Raw genomic sequence first — 15,720 nt, forward strand, 5'->3', positions numbered from 1 at the left:
TTACAGTCGTACACAGCAATCATTGTGAGATGTTTAATTTCGTAGGAATATAATTCATAATAACACCAAGTTCATAAAATTAGTGATTTTTGACATATGATTTAACATAAACATATATCATTAATACAGTGGAAATCATCACATGTTTCAAAATTATGCAGTTCACCACGAAATGAAAACATTCTAGCAATTTTTATACTGTTAAAAAGCACTAAAATAAATCAGACTTTACTTTGTCCGGTTCGTATTTCTTTATCCTTCGCAGTGTGGTCAGCAGTGGGGATAGTTTTTTTTATGAACTAATGAGAGATGTATATATATTTTCCCTGGCCCGGCATGGTCAAACGCGTAAGGCGCGCGACTCGTAACCTGAGGGTCGCGGGTTCGCATCCCCGTCGCGCCAAATATGCTCGCCCTTTCAGCTGTGGGGGCGTTATAATGTAACGGTCAATCCACTATTCGTTGGTAAAAGAGTAGCCCAAGAGTTGGCGATGGATAGTAATGGCTAGCTGCCTTCCCTATAGTACTACACTACTAAATTAGGGACGGCTAGCACAGATAGCCCTCGAGTAGCTTTGTGCGACATTCCAAAAACCAAACCATATATATTTTCCCAATGAATTTTTTTATTCCTCAATATAAGACAATACAGATTTGTAAAGTCTCTTCAATACTTATACATTAAAATTTAACAGTCAAAAGGGAAATGCTGTGTTACATTTGAGCCTTGCGAAATGAAATGAAACTAAAATAATTAAATTAAAATTAGTATTACTTTTTTAAAGAAAACTTTTTCGGACATTTTGGCCAGAAAAGTAGTGCACTTTGTCTTGAAGGTTATCAACAGAACTTAGAATCAGAGGCGGTGGTCGTTTTTTGTAGGATTTCTAGAACATAACTTATGAAGGATCCTTTACAATAAGAATCTGAAAGAAAAACAAAAAAAACTTGTTAAAGTAATGTCTTATATCTTAATACAAGTAGCAACACAAATCTCAATACAACCACAATTTTTTCCACTAAAATAAGTTGTAGTTTAACAGTACATACATCTTAAGGGTTTGCCCAACAGGGTGTGCGTTTTGTGTGTTACTCTAATAGGAAAGCCACATTGGGTTACCTGCTGAGTCCACCGAGGGGAATCGAACCCTTAATTTTGGCGTTGTAAATCCGTAGACTTACCGCCGTAACAGCGGGAGACTGCCCACTATGTGAATAATTATTAGATAATTTGCTAATAATTAAACACATTGGCTATCCGAGCTCTATCAACCAAGAGCATCGAAACCTGATTCCTATTGTTGTAAATCTGCAGATATATCACTGTGCCACTGAGGAGGGGGAGGTATCGGATAAAGATAAATAATATATCAAAAATTAAAGTTCTTTAAAACAAGTTTTCAAAATCTACCTTAATATCATTTATTAGTCCCTCAATGGGAAAGCAGTAAAACAACGGATTCATAGCGCTAAAATCCAGAATTCGATTCCCTGTGGTGGACACAGCAGATAGCCCAATGTGGCTTTGCTCTATAATAACCAGATTATTTATTATTGGAGATAGCTTCGACCCGCTTTTGTGGTCGTCATCAGGCTTAACGAACAATAATCGATTGCATTTATTATGTATTTTTAATTTATTATTTTCCTAGATCCCTCTCGACTGCTATATAACATTACCATAAAATCTGTAAAATTTAGTTATTTTTGACAATATTAACATAATTCAGCATTGTTCGTTTAAACTTTTATAATTACAACTGTACTTTAATATTGTTGATTAAGCCTGGTAATGATTTTTGCAGCGGGTCGAAAATTATCTCGAATAATAGTAAATAACTATACATATATACAAGAATGTGGTGACAAATCATTTAAAAATTTTGATTGTAATTTAATATTACGTATATCATGATTCGATGACTCTTCAAGTTGATGTGTATATAGTCTACTCTTGATAAAAACTAAGTGTTTTCATTTTGTCCTTACAACATGGCTATTTTTACTCTGTAGTTACACGAAACTTGAAAAACCTAGGACACATTCAAACGAATTTAAGTGTTCACAAGTATAATTAGTACAAATAACACATTTAGTATCATAATTTGGTCTTTACACTTATGTCGTAAAGGCTTGTTAAACCATTAGACATTATAATGTGAAAGTTTAGTATTTGTTTCCAAAACTTACGTACAAAAATTGTAATCAGACACATTTTTAAATTATGTTTAGGAAATCGAAATTGATAATATATTGTTTACATAAATCGTTGAATACATCTTGCTATTGTGCGTTTAGTAACCTTTCAATGCTTTTGAAACAATTATACATTATGGAGAAAAATTATTTATCACAATTAAAAATTATCATTAAAATATAAAGAACAGTTATTTATTTTAAATAAACAAGTATGTTTAAGGTATAACGAATAATTGAGTATAATAACTAAATAATTATATTCAAAATATAAATTTTGGGGTTTTAAAATTTAATAGCACACAGACATTTTCAGTCGAGACTTTCCCGTTGAAAGAGGGCACCTTCGTTGAGAGCCAATGGAGAACGTTTAGCAGTGTCGATGGGCCGAGGGTATTCATAGGCCGAGAAGGGTTTACCGAGGTTGGCATGGTCTTCAGTGCTCATTTCCAGCAACTAAAATATCACAAAAAAACATTGTTTTAATTATAGAAAAAGTGATTATAAATGTGTTTGGTACTGAGAACTATAACAATCCAAAGAGAATGAATCAATATGCCCATAATATTTCATAATTAACAAATTCCTTTAAGAATAGACAAACTATCTTTTAATACTTTTATTGGTAAGCAGAGAACAGGTTAACAAAGAGAGAGTTTGCAACTGACCGTTGCCGAGCGCATTTCTCAGGGACGAGAGTATAAACGGGTATGGGATTGTAGGGGGCGATGCAGTTGGATGTTAGGTTATTAATTAGTACAGGTATAAAGGTTTTCCTTTATATTGGTTTAATTTTGGTTTGAGTTCTTGTATAAGTAGGGACTATTTGATTTTGCGTTTGTTTATATTTGTTTCCCTACTTAGTATCTGGGTGTTTTCTATGATTATGTTGTGTTTATTTGACTTCCAGTGTTAAGAAACGTGTGAAGGTGTTTTTCGTGTTCTTTGAATCTAGTTTCCATTTTTTCTACTTGTTTCTCCAGTATAGAAGTCGTGGCAGTTGTTGCATTGTATTTTATAAATTATGTTGGTGTTGTGTTTGTCAGTGCAGTTTTACATAGTATGGACTTTAGTTTTTTACCTGGTTTTTGAATAAATGTGATGTTTACTGCAATGTTGTGTTTTGTTTTAAGTTTTTTCCTAATGTTGGTTATTTTTTCGCTGATATCGGGAACATATGGTATGCAGCAGTATAAGGTTTTGTATTTTTTTATCTTGGGGTTTATTGTTGTTGGTCTAAGTGTGTGAGTATAATTTTTTTCACGGTGTTTTGAGAAAATTTGTTGATGCTAATAAAGTGTTGTTTTATTTTGTCGATTTCATCGTTAATTTTATCTGGTGAACATAGTTTTATGACTGTGTTTATTTGGTTTCTTAGAATGTTGAGTTTTTGTTTTGTTTCATATACTGAGTCCCAGGGAATGTATAATCTAGTATGGGTGATTTTTTTGTGCATTTCTGTTTTGAATTGTGTATCAATGGGTTGGGGTCTTGGATATAAAGTTCGTAGGACCAACTCATTGATACACATCCCCAGCAACCAGTTAGCAACCCTTACAGAATTCACTACCACCAAAACTAACTTTATGTTCAATAACCAAAACTACCTACAAAAAAGTGGCCTAAGTATGGAGAATCCCATGTCGCCAGTTCTATTCAACATTTTTATGACACAGATTGAATTACAAGCGATCAATTCAGCCTTACACCACCACTATACTGGTATTTGTATGTTGACGATACAATTGCTGGATTCACATTTACATTACAAACACTTAGTTTTTTCAATCACGTTAACTTGATACACCCTAACATTAAATTCACCCTAGAACAGGAAAACAAACTAACCAAGTAGCATTTCTCAAGATCACAAGAACTGATACATAATTCAAAACAGAAATCCACAGAAAAATTATCCATACTGGATTATATATTCCAAATAACCAAATAAACACAGACACAAAACTATGTTCACCAGATAAAATTAACGATGAAATCAATAAAATAAAACAACACTTCATCAACATCAAGAAATTCTTCCAAACACCGTGGAAAAATTATACTCACATACCTGGACCAACAATAATAAATCCCAAGATAAAACAAACCACAAAACCTTACGCTTCTGCATACCGTATGTTCCCGATATCAGCGAAAAAATAACCAACATTTGGAAAAAACGTATAACAAAACACAACATTCCAGTAAACACCAAATTTATTCAAAAACCAGGTACAAAACTAAGGTCTATACTATGTAAAAACTACACTGACAAACACCACACCAACACTATTTATAAAATACAATGTGATAACTGCCACGACTTCCATATTGGAGAAACAAGCAGAAAAATGGAAACCAGGTTCAAAGAACACAAAATGTCACCTTCACACGTTTTCAAACACTGCAAATCAAATAAACACAACATAACCATAGAAAACACCCAAATACTAAATAAAGAAACAAACATGGCCATTTTCTGTACTTTTACAACATAAGCAATTAAGAAATAACACATACTATTCAGGAACAAAATTTGTGTTATATAATGTTATCGCTATCTAATGACGCATCATTATTTTCATCATTATAAACTACATGTACCGTAAAGTCTATCTTTCTCTATACAGTCTACCACAAAAGAGTTACTATTCAAATAATTTTATATGATCTGTTAACATTTTCAAGTATGCTTACGGACATATATTTAATACTAATAGTATAAGGAAAATAATGCAAGATTAGGTCTAAACTTTTTTTAGAAAAGCAATCGACGAAAATCATTAATTTTTACTCAATGTGATCTTTATTAATCACAAAGAGCAACGAACGTGCTTAAATTATCATTTCACTTTTTATTTTAGACACAAAGTTAGACAAAATATTCTATGGCTGGCCACCATGGATATTAAACACGATATTTATGACAGCTGAGCCGACGAAAGTATCTCCCTTACGCTCCCCGCTAGTACAGCGATATGTCTACGGATTTACAAAGCTAAAATCAGGGGTTCGATTCCGCTCGGTTGGCTCAGCAAATAGCCCCATGTGGCTTTGCTATAAAAAAACACACATCTCCCTTACGTTCAGGAATATAATCAATAATTTCAAGTTAATTAATACTTATCAGGTTGAACACAATGATTTTGGTAATATTTTTTTCTTTAAAATATTCTTAAAATGGCTAAGTGTGCATGAAATAAAAATCAAAACCAAAACACTATATCTTTACAGATCTGTGGAATACTCATCGTAATCTTTATATCTTCATATAAGTTTTATTTTGTTTTTTGCGCAAAGCTACACTAGGGCTATCTGCGCTAGCCGTCCCTAATTTAGCAGTGTAAGTCTAGAGAGAAGGCAGCTAGTTACCACCACCCACCGCCAACTCTTGGACTACTCTTTTACCAACGAATAATGGCATTGACTGTCACATCATAACGCTCCCATGGCTGAAAGGGCGAGCATGTTTGGTGTGACGGATATTCGACCCCACGAGCCTCAGATTACGAGTCGAACGCCTTAACCCGGCCATGCCGAGCTCTTCAAATGAGAAGGGAAAAAAATGTTAACAGAAGAAACTTAATAATGTATTAAACTGTTTAGGGAAACAACTATTTTTAGGCTTATGTTTGTTTTCCCGCTAATTACTTTACTTGGATATATCATTATTTTTCCCGATAAGGAAAATAGACGAACTGATGCTTTCAAAATGACTATCACTTAAGACAGTACATAGACTACTCTATCACGTTTCAGTCATCTGTAAATATTGAAACATTTGCTGCGTGCTATTACTGAAAACAGACTGGAAGTATTTTCTATTAGAGTTATGGTTCTATAACTAGTGATAATAGGTTTGTTTGTTTGTTGAATATCGCGGTAAAGCGATAGATTAAAAGGAAGGCAACTATTAGATTTGACACACCAACAAGTTTCGGTTAATCTTCACCATCAAATTATGCGGCTTTCAGACTGCGAGTTAAGCAGGTATGGTTAAACTGTTATAAACTCTTAGACTTATCGCTCAGCCTAAGTAAACGTAATCTATAAAACTTAGTTGTTGAAAAGATGCATAAATTTTCAAAATGAATTATCTTTGTTATATCATATGTATATACATATTGCATTATTAGTAAATTAACAGTTTTAGCTTTATCCCTTTCTTTACCGATTAAGTGTTTCGAATATCTGCTTCTCAACTTTCAGAAGCCCCATCCTCAATGGTACAGCTAGAAACCGGCTTTCGATACCCGTGGTTAGCATAGCACAAACATCATTTTGTATAGCTTTATGCTTAATTCCAAAGAATCAATTACCCAATCAATTTTCAGAAAATTTCATTTACGTGAGATGAGGAAATTACCAGGTAAAACACAAACTGCTTATAAAAAAGAAAACAAATATTTACTTACTTCAAAATTTATGAAAAACCGGATGGATTACGTTAAAGACACTCACTCACCATTCTTAAGATGTCTTTTATCTGCTCTTTCCTGGTCTGGTCAGCCCTTGTAGGCAGATAGCGAGCATGAGCCAACCACGAGCTGGCTAATGCCAAAATCACAAGAACGAGAATGGTAGAACGGAACACTGTAAAAAGAAAAGTTACAGACAACCTTTAGGTTAACCATTCTATTATCTGCGTAAACACGATTCTATTCAGTAGGTAGACAAGAATTATGCTGAAACTTAAATGCTATATAAGCATGGTCCAATTCACATAGGCTGGCAAGACATGCGATATTTGAGGTAAAATGCTAAATTTGTGTCAGAGGTTTGATAATCTGCAATTTCAATTAGCATGCAAACAATAAAAAACAACTAACATACAGAAACACGTGACCTTAACTTTCGCGATCTGTAAAATTAAAATCAATACATTTGGGACACACTGAATTAAAGTAACCACCAAATATTCTGTTGGCAGGTTAATTCTCTCCAATATACGAGTAGATATCATATCACAAAGAATATTAGAAAATAGAGCTACAAAATATTGTAATGAACCTACTTTCTTTGTTGATTGGTAATACCTAAGTAACGTAAAGTTCATCTTTTCATCATAACAGTACGCAATGAAGAAATACGTATTAAAAATTAGTTCAAGTTTATTTTATGGTTCCAAAGGTTTGAACTTAAAAGTCTGGTAAACCGTATACGCCGATTATATTTAGGTTAACTACCTTACGGCCCTTTCAGCCGTGGGGACGTTATAATTCGCAACTAATCCCACTATTCGTTGGTAAAAAAGTAGCCCCAAGAGTTGGCGGTGGCTGGTGATGACTAGCTGCCTTCCCTCTAGTCTTACACTGCCAGTGTAGGGATGGCTAGCGCAGATAGCCCTCGTGTAGCTTTGGGCGAAATCCAAAACAAGCCAAACCAAATTAACTACCTCACTGATACCATTACAGGTGCTTGAAATGAGCTGGTATACTTTCTAGTATGTAATATCATTTCTATATACCAAAGAGTCGAGTATTGACACTTTAAAATTGTTCCCTTCGTTTTACTTTTATATGTAACAGTACTTTGCCTTTTAATACACTTTCAAATATATTTCATTAAATCTTCTGTAATTCATACACGAAAAAGAATAAGCAATTAATATTTTTAGGCATGACCTTTAACCTCCAGTAACAGTCACGTACGAATTTAAAACAAATCACGAAAATTAACCAACACACGCTTCACATCGAAGTAGCATAACTTGGACTTCACTGTTACAATATGGTCTGGAACAATAGGCCTAAAAGAATATTGTCTAATAACGTATTCTGTGTTCGTTTCCGCTAAGTTTCGGCGCTAATAGTGAGCACAACTACCCCCTTGATTATGCATATATCACCCTGCAGTATTTCAGATACAGTACTGATCTTAAATATTTCTGCTCGTTATATTAATACGTACACATACATAAATAACACAGTGTTATACAATTTAAAGGTTGGATAGACGTATGTATCGTCTCATTTTATTAGCAGCTAGCCTCGCTAACAGTGTTTTGTGTCGCATCAACGAAACTAAAACGTCAAGATCCATTCTTGCTAATGATAGACGCTGTTGATATATTAGTGAAATTTTAACATATAAAGAATATTATACCATTTTGAACAGACATTATAAAATCGTACATAAAGAGGATATACAGAATTAAACGAAATTATATATTTTTCTCTTGCCTAAATATAAACATCATTCTTATAATAAGTTCATAGTAATACAGTAATACAGTGAGCGATTTGTAAAGAAACTAATTAATACGTTTTGTTTGTTGTTTACTGATTGAAGATTTCACACCCTTTGATCAGATACTATTACCGTTTTTTGTGGGTGAATGAAAACTTCAAATCTTTTATGATCTTTTGTTAATATGTATTCGTACGCAATCAACTATATTGTTCATGATAAGTTTGAGCTCTTGTGATTGGTAACATAACAGAAAAATGGAAATATAAACGTTTTAGTACACTACTCTATGCTGCACCCCTACGGAATTATGGGCAAAATAGACTAACTATCAATATTCGGGGAAACTAGGACAGAAGACTGTACCAGGCTGCATTAATACAGCTGATAACTATCTCGACTGTATCAAAGCATAGACATATAAGTAATTTGTCAACAGTTGGGAGGAGGCTATCGCTGCTGCTTTCCTTCTATGGATCGGCATGGCCAGGTGACTAGGGGTCTCGAATCGTAATCTGAGGGTTGCGGGTTCGAATCTCCGTCCCATAAAACATTCCTACCCTTTTCAGCTGTGGAGGCGTTATAATGTGACGAGAAATCCCACTATTCGTTGGTAAAAGCGTAGCTCAAGAGTTGGCGGTGGTAGTGACGACGAGCATCCTTTCTCTAGTCTTACACTGCTAAGTTAGGGACGACTAGCGCACATAGCTCTCGTGTAGATTTGCGCCAAACAAGCTATTCCCTCTTCTCTGGAGGGTGCTAGTTGCGACAATGGAGCAACATCAGTGTAATTTACCAGTGTAACGTTGTAAAAGACAATTTTCTAAATAAGGTTTGTGATCGATGTAGTTGAGGAACTGGGAAATTAAGACTTTATAATTCATAAATTGGACTTTTATAATGATAGTTTTAGTTTACAAACATTAAATATGTATTTGTTGCATGGCATCCTGCAGTTAAATATACACCACAATAATCCTGGTACGAGAGCATGTCGGGAACGAAATGTTGGAGTAATGGTCAATTTGAACTTTCGGATAATGTTTATTTTTCAAATTCACTTTAGAAACAGGCAGAGAACACCGAAATGATGTTTTATCATGATCGGAGTCACTAAACTCACCGAAACTTCTGACAAGCCTACCAGAACGCCGAGTTCTAAAATCTAATTAAGCGGCGCAGCTCCGCCAACATCCAAGGGTTAGTGGAGTTTCCAGATTGTATTGAATCAAATCTCCCGTTTATTAGATTAAAGAACAAACTAGATAGTGATTAAAATCTGTGTACTAAAGCAGACGCCCAAAATATGTTTCAGGCTAGATTTTAGACAGCTTTAATTTCGAAACATGATTTTAGGTGTATCGAAACTTTTGGATATGATGTTACAAAAATAATAGTATTTGATATGAAGACATGTGATATGTTCACTGTGTGTGTAAGTAGGACTTAGCTTTCATTTTCTGCGCTATATTTCGTAAAAAAATAAAATATGTAAAATAGATGGAGAAATAAATTTAATCAGGGTTAGGAGACTGAACGAGTTTTATTCTAAACAAATGCTGATTGGTTGCATTTTACGTTTTGACTTTAGTATTGCCATTTTTGTGGCACGGTTACGTAAAATTATGTTTCTGACATAAGGACGAATTAGATTAAGTTCTTCTTGCTACAGATGTGGCCGATGGAACGAATGGCTTTAATTCTGTGTAGTTTGGGTTAGAAACATTACTTATTCAATCGAGCCTGAATTTCCGTAAACATTTTTATCATGTAATTGTTTATTGCTATTCGTTTTACTGGCTTTTATTAAGGGATAAAACAAACCCAGAAATCAAACCGTTGGTAACATCTTTCGAAACAAGAGTATACAACCTTTCCTCATTTTGATCACGTAATTTCGTATTATCATAAATAATTAAGTAAAATTACTCTAAGGGAAAATGTTAGTTTTTTTTCTTTCGTAAATTTTAGCCATTTTCCTGGAATATTTAAATTATAATATTAAAAGTTTCTATGAAAATATTATTAGTATAAGAGCAATAGGTATGTTAAATATTTAGTAATTTTATTTCGCACCTACTCTTCATGCGAGTTTACAAAGAAGTACCTTGGAATATCTGGTTGATCAAAATCTAAAGAGAATATCCACATTTAAAAATAAAGTGTTTCATGTTATTCAAGAGCTGTACTTTTATTACTGGACCCGGCATGGCCAGGTGGCACTCGACTAGTAATCAGAGGGTCATGGGTCCGAATCTCCGTCGCACCAAACATGTTCGCCCTATTAGTCGTGGGGCGTTATAATGTGACGGTCAATCCCACTATTCGTTGGTAAAAGAGTAACCCAAGAGTTGGCGGTGGGTGGTGATGACTAGTTGCCTTCCCTCTAATCTTACACTGCTAAATTAGTGAAGGATAGCGCAGACAGCCCTCGTGTAGATTTGCGCAAAATTCAAAACAAACTAAAAAGGTTGTATGCGAACAAACTGGGTAAAATATTATCTTCAACAGTGGCGCTACGAGCAATGATAACGGATTATAAAAGATAAAATCTTTTCAAATTATTCTGACAAGAAAGAAAGATGTGATTGCTGGTTAATGTGTTATTAGACCCTGAAAGCTTGCCAATGTGAATGCTTTATGAGAAGAGTTAAGTAGCCTCGTTGCAAGTCTCATTAGAACAATGTAATGGAAGTTTTATCCAGATATGTTTCACTAGTAAAAAGTAAGCAGTCTTATGGTTTGATTTGTTTTAAATTTCGCGCAAAACTGCACAAGGGCTATTTGCGCTAGCCATCCTAATATAGCAGTGCAAGACTAGAGGGAAGGAAGCTGGTCATCACCACCCACCGCCAACTCTTGGGATACTCCTTTACCAACGAATAGTGGAGTTGATCGTCACTTTATAACGCCCCCACGGCTGAAAGAGCGAGTATGTTTGGTGTGACGGGGATTCGAACCCGCGACCCTCGGATCACGAGTCGAGTGCCTTAACAACCTGGTCATGCCGAGCCTGCAGTCTTATCTGTCATGTGATAAGACTACTTACCTTCGCTGTTTAATCGGTAAAAACTTTTTAAACAAACACATTTAGCAGTCTCATAGAGAGTCTTCTCAGGAAAGACGCAGCCTTACAACATGTCTCACTGGAAAACCTAAGTAAGTTTGGTAGGCCCGGCATGGCCAGGTGGCACTCAACTCGTAGTCTGAAGGTCGCAGGCTCAAATCCCCGTCACACTAAACATACTCGCCCTTTCAGCCGTAGGGGAATTATAATGTGAAAATCAGTTCCACTATTCATTGCAAAAAGAGTAACCCAAGAGTTAACGGTGAGTGGTGATTATTGGCTGCCTTCCCTCTAGTCTTATAATGCTAAATTAAGGACAGCTAGCGCAGATTGCCGTCGTGTAGCTTTGCGGAAAATTACAATTCTCAAACAAACAAACGCCATAAAAACATGTTAAAATAAAGTATGTTAGGCCGACAAATTATTATAACTACTATATTATATACATGTTCTATTTAAACTTATCAAGTCCTAGGTCTAAGATTCACTCTGACATTGGTCCACATCCCTTGAAAAAAAACCTGTGGTCTAATATTTTATGTTATAAATATGTCTCTTTATATTTTTTGTATGACAAGTAATTCACCCTTACAATAGAATCATTTTCATTTGAGTATTGACGCGTACCTGTTACACGACTTAAATGCTAAGCTACGTAAATTAATTGTCCCTCCCACAATGTAACGAATAACTTTACTTAGATTACCATTAATAAGGTTGTAAAGTTATGCAGTTACCATGAGATATCTAAATAACGATACGTCCTAATTTACTTTCCCTTCTACAGTGAAATTATTCATAACGTCAAAATCTAGTTAATTATACGAACGACTAGCTACAGGGAAATTTCCAAATTGTTGATTGGCATATTATTCCTTATTACGAAACACACTTTCATTCGCCACCAAGCGATCAATTCAGTTAGCATTCAAAATAAACCATTATTCAAAACTGGATAATATGATATCAGTATTTTACATTAACTCGTATTGATGAACTTAGACGATTTAATTATTTAAACAATGTTTAAAACAAGTAATAAAAACAGATGAATACAGGAACCAATCAATTTTAACGCATAATTAAAGATTACGTTTATTGTGATCCTAAGAGATTGTTTGTTGATTTTTTCTCGTACAAAACAGATAGAAAACAACCGATTACAAAAACAAAATGCACAGCGCTTTCCGTCCTCAATCTCCCAACAAACAGTTTAGCCAAACACGCTAATCCTCAGATTACGCAAGTACATTTAGTCTTTTGAGAGTTTCGATTGCTAAACAAAACACTGTGATAACTCAACAATCTGAGTTGTTGTCAAAGGTTACAACTTAACGTCTTTCCCCTAGTACAGAAGTAAGTCTACGGATTTACAACGCTAAAATCAGGGATTCAATTCTTCTCGGTGGACTCAGCAGATAGCCCCATGTGGCTTCTTCTCTACAAAGAAAACGCACGCGCGCACACATACAACGTAACCGACTGCTTTTACAACCTCAGTGTTCTAATCTAATAGAGTTTGGTGCTCTAACCAAAAATTATGTGAATTGAACAGAATAGTCCTTCATGTTTGAAGATCGATTGGCTTCTCAGCCAAGTTTATATGTACTGTGATACACTGTATAAATCTTTGGACGAATTATTTAGCTCAAGCAATTACTTCTTTTTGCCATTTTGTCATCGTGAGATGCGAACGTTGTGTTTACGGAGCTGTGTAGAAACTTGTTTTGTGAAACAGACATCACTTAATAACGTTTTCAACACTTTCAACCTTAAAGACAAGGATTTAGAACTTGATAAAATGAACATACCTCGATCAGTTTTAGTTTCAGAAAACTGTTTCATCTGAAGCTCAGTTCATTTGTGAATAACAATGAAAGGCACAGATATCAACCTTACAATGAAAACTAGTTATTACAATATGGTAAAACTCGGATGTAATTTAAATGTTATCATTCTAATGTAAATATGATACGAAGATGTTTCATTGGTTGGAATTTTGCGCAAACCTACACGAGGGCTACCTGTGCTATCCGTCCATAATTTAGCAGTGAAAAAACTAGAGGGAAAGCAGCTAGTCATCATTACCCACCGCCAACTCTTTGGCTACTCTTTCACCAACGAATAGTAGGAATGACCACCACAGTATAAATGCCCCCACAGCTGAAAGGGCGAGCGTGTTTGATGTGACGGAGATTGGAATCCGTGTTCCTCAGATTATGAGGTTTTTATGCTTCTTAACCATGAAGCATGCCGGAGCCTTAAAAGTATCCATGGTCACATCTGTATTTTAATAATGTTAGGAGAGAATTTTGAGTACAGCTCGAACAAAACAGACGTATTATGGTGTAATGCAACACGATTCCCATTTTGTTGTTGAAGACAGAAAATATTTCCTTCAAAACGGTTTTTCAAGTTATTTTTCTTTAATTGTAATTTATGTACCACCCTACAAGAAAACGTAAACGGACTATTTACGACATAATATATCATTTGTTTGTTTTATTATTGGGTTTGTTTTTGAATATCGCGCAAATCTACTCAAGGTTTGTTTGTTTGTTTGTTTGGAATTTCGCACAAAGCTACTCGAGGGCTATCTTCTCTATCGTCCATAATTTAGCAGTCTAAGACTAGAGGGAAGGCAGCTAGTCATCACCACCCACCGCCAACTCTTGGGCTACTCTTTTAACAACGAAGAGTAGGATTGGCCGTTACATTATAACGCCCCCACGGTTGAAATGGCGAGCATGTTTGGTGCGACCGGGATTCGAACCCGCAACCCTCGGATTACGAGTCGAACGCCTTAACCCACCTGGCCATGCCGGGCCTAATATATCATATCAATAGCTACACTGCTATAGAGAAAGTGCACACAGTAGTTTAATTCATTACTTATCTTTAGTTTACATAGCATAAATTAAAGTGGAAAGTTGTCGGATAATATATTTAATCCTGATAGTGAACGTTTGGCTTAGCATAAGTATAAGTCAGTGATACTAAGTTCGATCCCTTATATTATGTCTTTACATCTCGAATCATTTCACTAAGAATAAACAGTGGCTCGCGTTAAGTATTAAGAGTTCGGATTTAGATTTACAATCATTCCCTGTTTAAAGATAAAAACAAAAGTCATAACTGTTAAAAACAATTTTCTTTTGTGAGAACTAGTTTCAAAAGTTGATAGGCGTGGATCTTAGAATCATTTGTGGTAATAGAAATAAATATTTCTACCTAGAATAATTAAAAGACGTAGAAATCAATAGGGATAAATATTTATTGTTTTTTTGTTTCACAAGAAAATTCCTCGAAAATTATACTAAATTAAGCAAAATAATAAGAACAAAATATAATTTCTCAAACTTTCTTGGTTATAAAGGTGACCCGTCGAAAGCATGGGTAACTTGATCAACTCTTAGTATTCTAAATGGCACATAATCCAAGGATGCTGTTAAACCAATTCGTTAATAGGATTTAGTAAATTAAAATCTAACAAATGTCATGTGAGAACTTCAGATTGTAACATAAGACATGAACTTACCCATCTTGATCTGCAGGTATACTTGATGTTAAAAGATTTCTCTTTGTGGCTTGTTGAAGATTCTGTGTCATCTAATTGCGCTCTGTCTTATATAGAAAGACGTCCATGGGAGGGTATGATCTTCACTACTCATAACATATGACGTCAAACACCGTCATCCAATAAAAACGTTCATTTTCTTTCATAACGCCTCCACTCGTCCAATAGAAACTTGAGACATGCTGAAGTTTTGATGATGACTGAAGGAACATTTTGTCCACTGAGGGTTCGTATAATAAAGGGATTCTGTTTGTGAAATTCAAATATGCGTAGGCGAAAGGAAATAGTTGTTGATTTGTGTTGTTTTCTCCTGTAGTTAGAAATATGGTAAGTACAAATTAGTGATTTTTATAGCATTAATTATTTTTTGGTATAAAAAACTAATAAAAATAATGACGCAAATAGTAATAAATATAAACAAAAATAGACTGATTTTATAATCAAAGCAGGATACAAAGAACAGTAAACTACAAAGTAACTCAAAGGAAAGGTTAAAGGCTAAATAGTATATAAAGTCACCCTTTCAAATTCGTATTAGATTGTTCAAGTCTTGGGCCGTGTGTGACCAAGTGGTTAGTGTGCCCGGACTGTTAATCTATTCATGAATCTGAGCTCCTAGCTGCAAAAAGCGTTCTGTTTCGCGCAAAGTTATACAAATGGCTCGATGCACATATTAGTCCCTCATTTTGTA

The 15,720-nt window shown here is 34.8% G+C and overlaps 1 protein-coding gene across 1 annotated transcript; it reads right to left on the bottom strand.

The window, feature by feature from the left end:
- Positions 1-623: 623 nt before the first annotated feature.
- Positions 624-15,144, bottom strand: LOC143254548 (uncharacterized). The gene is made up of 4 exons (XM_076509712.1): positions 14,991-15,144; positions 6,662-6,789; positions 2,505-2,652; positions 624-926 (listed from the first exon to the last, which is right to left on the bottom strand). Exons 1-3 carry the CDS (start codon positions 14,992-14,994, stop codon positions 2,509-2,511), a joined length of 276 nt encoding a protein of 91 aa, XP_076365827.1. The 5' UTR covers positions 14,995-15,144; the 3' UTR covers positions 624-926; positions 2,505-2,508.
- Between the last annotated feature and the right edge of the window lie 576 nt (positions 15,145-15,720).

The sequence above is a fragment of the Tachypleus tridentatus genome, chromosome 6 (genome assembly GCF_004210375.1).
Source record: "Tachypleus tridentatus isolate NWPU-2018 chromosome 6, ASM421037v1, whole genome shotgun sequence".
Taxonomy (NCBI): Eukaryota; Metazoa; Arthropoda; class Merostomata; order Xiphosura; family Limulidae; genus Tachypleus; species Tachypleus tridentatus.

Excerpts from the sequence above, each read along its gene's own strand:
- LOC143254548 (XM_076509712.1), bottom strand. Across the intron at positions 2,653-6,661 it reads TAAAAGACATCTTAAGAATG|TTGCTGGAAATGAGCACTGA; the intron begins GTGAGTGAGTGT and ends GTGATATTTTAG.